Source organism: Populus alba, chromosome 7, assembly GCF_005239225.2.
Source record: "Populus alba chromosome 7, ASM523922v2, whole genome shotgun sequence".
Lineage (NCBI taxonomy): Eukaryota > Viridiplantae > Streptophyta > Magnoliopsida > Malpighiales > Salicaceae > Populus > Populus alba.
The window spans coordinates 11,235,884-11,243,256 of NC_133290.1; the positions used below are offsets into that span (position 1 = coordinate 11,235,884).

At 34.6% G+C, this 7,373-nt stretch overlaps 1 protein-coding gene across 1 annotated transcript; it reads right to left on the bottom strand.

The window, feature by feature from the left end:
- Positions 1 to 839: 839 nt before the first annotated feature.
- On the bottom strand, positions 840 to 2,689 carry LOC118043536 (cytochrome P450 71AU50-like). Its single transcript, XM_035051550.2, has 2 exons — positions 1,733 to 2,689; positions 840 to 1,646 (listed from the first exon to the last, which is right to left on the bottom strand). The coding sequence occupies exons 1-2, from the start codon at positions 2,621 to 2,623 to the stop codon at positions 1,032 to 1,034; spliced, it is 1,506 nt and encodes a 501-aa protein (XP_034907441.1). The 5' UTR covers positions 2,624 to 2,689; the 3' UTR covers positions 840 to 1,031.
- Positions 2,690 to 7,373: the final 4,684 nt, after the last annotated feature.

Here is a 7,373-nt window from a genome sequence, read left to right on the forward strand (position 1 = left end):
GATCTACATAAAGTGAAATATTGTCTCATAACTTTTTTTTAAAATAAAATTTCATTTGGGCTACCTATAAAATAAAATACAGACACATTGAGAGTAAACTATAAATGATCAATCAATCATTCTAGTTTTTATTTGGAAACAAATTAAATAGTCATTGTAATTTTAAAACCTAATTAATTAGTCCTTTAACCATTGTTAACCACTTTAAATCCCTAAATTTCATCACTTATCATCTCTAAATTATTGCCTTGGTGTTATTTCCCAAAAACTCACTCAAACCCCCTTCAATTTGTAGGATTTCCTCTCAATTTGTATTGTAAAAGAAACTTGAAAATATTCTCTCTGTTTTTTCTCTATTATTTTCCGTTGTAGAAAAGAAAATAGGGTATTTATATTCTACTTTCTTACTATTTACATATTGACTCTATATCACCTAGTTATTTCATTTAGTTCTATATCTTTAATTTAATTTAATCCATCCTATGATCAGGTTGGAATTTTAACATTTCAAAATAATTTTAACCATGGATCTACATGTCAAACCACGTTAAACATTTTACTGAGTACCTTGTATAGGCAATGATTTAAGGTTGAAGTGTTGTTGTTGTTTATTATTCTCTATTAGATATTACCATTTCTAAAATTGAATCTGAGCTAAGTGTTTAATAGAGTGCTAAAAATGGAAAATGCAAAATTTCTGAAACAGGGAATAATGAGAGAACATCTCATAACTAATCACCCATTCTCTTTTACAAGTGAAAGTGGAGGCAATGGATTAACTAATAATTACTCATAAAATCCTACATGTATTTGATCGGGAGATCAAAGTAAATAAGAAATTCAAATAATAAATCGTGGGATGTAGTTTAATTTGAATAAAATCCTGGACAGGCAAAAAGAAACATCAACATGCTGATATGAGTCTACAATTGATTCCATGAATCCAAGGGAAAGACAATCCTTACATGATCACACTTCCAACAGAGAATAATATTAATTAACAAGAAAACAAAACATTGCTGAAGCCATAATCAGAGGTGAAGGCGATAAGTAGGAGTGGCGCACAAATGGTTTGCTCTCGGGGTTACAAGACCAAACGCCTCAGTCATGTCCAATTCCTCCGGCAACATATTGTTAGGAAGCTCCCAATCAAAGCAATGCACCAACTGTGCCACAATTTGCCGAACCATGGTTAGTCCCAAATGCATTCCAGGGCAGCTCCTGCGCCCTGACCCGAAGGGGAGAAGCTGGAAATCGCGTCCACGAACATCTATGTTACTCCCAGCAAACCTCTCTGGAATAAACTTATTTGCATCAGTCCAAGCACTTTGGTCGCGCCCAATAGCCCAAACGTTTACAATAACACGTGTTTTTTGCGGGATGAGGAAGCCATCTATGGTGCAATCTTCCATTGACTCGTGAGGGAGAAGTAGAGGTGCCACTGGATGGAGCCTGAAAGCTTCCTTTATAACCATGTGCAAGTATTCCAAGCCCTCCAAGTCTGATTCTTCCACCATTCTATCCATGCCTATTTTCTCTTCCAGCTCTTTCTGGACTTTCTTCATTACTCTTGGATGCTTGATGAGCTCGGAGAGAGTCCACTCAATTGCTGTGGCTGAGGTGTCCATTGAGCCTACAAGCATGTCCTGAAAGAGAAAGGTACAGATTTAAGGATAATCCTGTAATTTATGTGCTGCTTACTAACAGTTATTTTAATTCTATGCGTTCTTACCAAGATTATGGCTTTGATGTTGTCTCGACCAATACGATACGCAGTTTCTTCAGATCCCAAGAAGTCCAACATGACATCAACAAAATCTTTGGTTCTGTTTTCGTCCTTGAACTGAATGTGCTCATCAATAATCTTCTCGAAGAAGTCATCAAAAAGCTTGCCTATGGCCTTCAAGCGCTTTGTAAGACCCTGAAGGTCAAGTGGCGCAAGTGGAGGGATGTAATCACCGAAGTTAAAACTTGCTGCTAAACGGCTGGTCTCTTGAGTCACTGGTTTGAACCCCTTCTCATCAAATTCCTTTTCCAAGTATTTCTTTCCAAAAACCATCCTACAACTGATGTCAGCGCTTAGAGATGAGACCTTGGCACTAAGATCAACAGCAACACGCTCACGAGAAGCATCTTTAATGTAGTCAATAAAGAGGTCAAGCTCTTCTTTCCTCGTGGACATGAAAGAATTTATTTTATGGTTGCTAAGCAACTCAAGGGTACACATCTTGCGCACGTTACGCCAATAAGAGCCATATGGAGCAAATGATAAGTTCTTCTGCTCGTAAGTGATATGCTTCGCAACCTCATTTGGTGGCCTATTAGCAAACACGAGGTCATTGGTCTTAAGAATCAACTCGGCAGCCCGAGGCGACGAGACAACTACAGTAGGCACCAAGCCTAACCGCATATACATGATAGGGCCATACTTCTTTGCTAGTTGATGCAAGTCTTGGTGAGGGAACTTCCCTAGCAAATGTAAGCTACCAAATATAGGAAACCCTATTGGACCAGGGGGTAACTTGCTATCCTTGATCTTTCTTTTCGACAGCCAAGCTCGGAGGAAGAAAGCGAGCGCAATCAAGGCTAGAGTGGTTAATATCCAAGCCATGCTATGTCTCATATATTAAGGTTGGTCTCTATGCTCTATCTTAGTGAAAGCAAACCTAAATCCAACTCTTGCTTCATATAGAGAAGATGCTAGCTACACATATATAGTCGTAACTAGGGAGATGATAACAGGAAGAAAAAAAAACTGGGGATAAGTTCAATGTCTTTGTTTGTATCGCTTCTTGTTTTTTCTTTCGAAGAAAGGGATCAATTGTGAAAAACAAATTTAGTGAGATTTTATTGTCTACCAAAAGCCAAACCACATAATTTAGTGATATTTTTATTTTATATTTAAAAAAGTCAAAAATATTTTAATATATTTGATACATAAGTATTTTAACAACTCCACATGATACATTATTTTCTTTCTAATTTCAGCTTTTGGTAGGAAGCTAGGAACAGCTGAGATACCAATTTCTAATCTTTGTCCTTTACGTTGCCATGGGTTTCTTCATATTGTATTTACATGAGTTATGTTATAGCAAAATTAAGTGAACATTGCTGGAATGAAAATGACCTGAGAGCTGCCTGCCGGCCTTTTCTTTTAATTTGTAAGGGCAATATGACATTGACTTGGACAGAAGAAGCTTGAGGCCTGTTTAAAAACGTGATGCAAGCCCCTGTTCTTTTAAATTTTAAATTTTTTTGTTTCTTTGCTAATTATTTTATGTTTTTCAAATTGTTTTGATATGATAATATTAAAAATATTTTTTTAAAATAAAAAATATTTTTTAAATATATTTCTAAGCGAAAAAATATTTTGCATTGCAACCGTTACCACATTCCCAAACAGGCCCTTAATCTTAGAAATTATTATTGGTGCACTTGTTGTGATTGAGTATTTCACAAGTAATCCTTTATTATAAAACCTAACAGATGGCAATCATCAAACCATTAATCACTATTGATGGATCAAGATTCATAAAACAAATTTAATATTTAATAGAAAGATATATATTTACTTTTAATGCATGTGTAAGTGATATTTGTGTGTATTTATTATCAATATTATCATTGTAAAATTATTCTTCAACTCCTACACTAAAGGTTACAAATACCCCTTGAACTATCTAGGCAAAAGGTTTAAGACTTTACATTTAAAAGACATATATATATATTCAACACATGAATCACTTTGTCCTTGGAATGTACTTTGTCCTTGGAATGTAAGGCTCTCAAGCATATTTATTACTCCTTTTCTCTATAAGATTACCTACTTTACAATTGGAGGGTCTTCAAATCTCCCAAAAGAGAACTTTTATAGATATCCAGAGGCATTCATCAAGAGACAAATTCCTTTACTTGGAGAAAAGAGTCCTTTGAATGGATATTTGATCGACATATAGTTCAACCACCAAAAAGCCATTGGTTTTATTTTTACAACTTGTGCTTCACATTTCAAGATCATTCCATGACGGATAACCAAGACACAACCGGACTTGGACTTGTAACAGATCTACCTGTTAATGTTGGTACTTTTACCCAACCAGAATTCCAACAACTTATTAATAAAGTACATCTCTTGATTCAAGCGGTGTTAGCAACTTAGGGGAAAAATCGAGTCATGCCACCCCAGTAAGTCTCAACACCCTTAGCAATATCAAATGCTTTGATAACACCGTAAAAGGCTACTCCCAGCATGTGCAACCAGTTACGTTGCTTTAAAAAGTCTAGGCAAACAACATTTGAGATAGTGTCATGCCTCAACGTTCATCAAGTCCCATGAAGGATCGCTCTTTTCATCATGATACCCCTACTTAAAGTGGGTATTCAAGGCATGTTACTTCTCATTACCATGGGATGGGTACTAACCACCAATCTCGTCATTTAGCACTAGAATACTCAAGCTCCCCAGAACTAAGCAGACAAAGACATTAACCTTTAAACATATCTAAGAAGATGCCTACTACCCTCTTCAAGTGCGGGGCTCTCCCCCGTTTAGAAACATTTTGAATACCTAAATTCCCCAATATTATATCTCTATAAAAATAAACTTGGATAAATATGATGGTCTTGCCAATTTGAAAAAACTTGTGTAAAATATGCATAGTAGCTTGGAGTTGGTAATTCATGAGAGTGACGTGATGTGCAATATACTCTTTACAACCTTTATAGGGTTTGCAGATGCATAGTATAACAACTTATAATCAAGTTCTATTTAAGGATTCAGAGATCTTTGCACTAAGTTGGTGGCGTGTTTCAATACAAATACACTCATAAAGCAGAGTTCCATGGAGCTCTTTGGGGTTACCAAGTTAGATGATGAATCTAAAAGGGCATACTTGAAAAGGTTTAGTAAGGAGATGTTCAAGGTAGAAGAGTTGTTTGACCTTGTGGTTTGTGAGGCCTGGACGCATATGCATACTCCAATCATCGAATCTAGAAATTGTTGGTGAAGGTGTAAGATATGGGTGGAGAGAGGTCGTCCCCTCCACTATTAGTGTTACATAAGAACTAGAAAGATTAAAAGTTGGTTCTGAGTCAGCTGGTACTCCAGAAAAGGCTACTAAATAGAGTGTTGAAGGGACACAACCTACCAAATGTGTTCTATAGTCCACAATTAAAGAAGTTGAAGAGATGACTCAATCGTAGCCAGACTAACTATGATCATAGATAGGTCAAGTATGAAAAACATTGGTTGGTCGTTGGAACCTCCAAAATATAATTATGACTTAACTATCACAAAAAAATAAATTTATAATATAATCGTGAAAACTAGGTTGAATCCAAGGGAAATTTCGTTTAGTCTTCTTACAATATATCGAAATGAGAAAGAACGGGGGATTTGAATGAAAAATTGAAGAAAAAATAATACCAAAAATAATAAATCGATATGTCATTAAACCAGTTCAAGGGTCCACATATTCATTCCTATAAATATGTTGATCATCAAAGTAAAATAAATAATTTTTCACGCGAAGCAAATAAATTCGATATCCCTTAAAGCTGAGGGAAATCGATGAGATTACGATTATATTAATTAGGAAAAGCTCTCTATTAAATTTCTTACCATCAAGCGAAAGTAATATTGAAAGCAATTTTCATTCACTCAACAGTAGTCTTAGGAATAAAATTTATGCATTTATTCTAAGCAAACGTTTAAAAGCTTGACATTTTAACTTAGTTTATTCTTCCCTAATAAATCAAGATGAGAATTGCAACAATCAAATTAATTCTTTTGCTTCTTACTCTAGTCCCTAACAACAATTATGGATTGAAAGAAATTAGAAAGCATACATGCTATCTCAAAACAATTCAATAAGCTTGAATAATAATCAATAGCATAATTTTGAACAAGGAAAAATAAATATTTAAATCTAAAAGAATTACAATAATAATGTTACTTCTCACAACATGCTAATGGTGATGATGTGTATCCCTTTTGAACCGAATTCAATAGTTTAGTTCATGGTTGCTGAAAAATTGACAAAAGCAGAGAAGAAAGGAATGTTTTTCGACCCCTGTTTCAATAGTGTTCTGCTCTCTTTATCCTCCACCTTTGTTGCAAAAATATTCAGAATTCTTAAGCTAAATAGGAGTCTTCATGATGCTAAATTCATTTCTTATTTATCTGGTTTTTCAGGTTGGATAAATCTCTCAGAATCTATGTTGAAATCTGTTTCTGCTGTTGACACAATTTTGTTGTAATACCAACTCTATTACAATTTAGACTTTGATTCTGACTTGATTTCTTGCAATATCCGACTATCCTAGCTATATTCTTTCATTCATGACATGTTAAAGGCTTGATTTGCACCTTTCTTGGGTCTTCTGGCCCAATGTTTTTATGTCAGACTCTCAGCCATATTGGAATGCTCGATACCGTTAGTTTCCGAATTAGATCAGGGGACTCATTTTGACCAACCAAATTGCTTCCAGATTCTGTCATTTAAAATGATTTTATTTGACTTTGAGTCCTTCATAAAAGTTGTATTCCTTGATATGTAGATGCATTTGGGTTTTTGAATTGCCTGATTTTGATATCAGAAGTTCAAGATATTCCCGTTTGAATATCAAGTGTGAAAATAGAGAATCCTGCTATGAGAAGGATTCTGGCCCGAGTTTGCAGGTCTGATTCGAGGTCCAAATGAGATTGGAATTTTACCTATAATACCTTTCTGAAAAGCTTGACATGTGTACTTAAACTTAAATCAGCCATCATTATCATTCTAGAACTCTAACATGGCAAAAAACTTGTCACAGGAAGTTAGGTCCAAAAAATAAAATATAAAATGTCTTATCTTTAACAATTAATTCACAAAATCTTTTCTACATGCCAAACTCATAAAAATAATTTCCAATAAACTCAAATAACTTCAAAATACATTAAAAAGCATCGTGTAAAAAGAATAAAACATATGTATATTTTGCACTTATCAAATTCCCCCACACTTAGCTTTTGCATATTCTCAAACATAATTTTAATTTTACTTTTCCAATGTATAAAATGTAATGTCATCTGTTGTTACTCATTTTTGGACCCTCACGTGCTAGAGACGGTATATACCTCTTTTGAATAGAGTGTAGGAGTTTAGCTCATGTTCGCCAGAAGATTGACAAAAGCACATAAGAAATATTTTTTTTCCAAAAAAAAACTAGTGTGAGCTATTTTCTGCTCTTTTTTAGCCTTCCCTTTTACTACCAAAATCATCAGGTTTTCTTAGGTTGATCAGGAGTCTTCAGAATGCTAAATTCATTCCTTCATTATCTTGTTTTTAAGGTTGAATAAATCCTTCAGAATTTGCACTAAAAAATGGTTATGT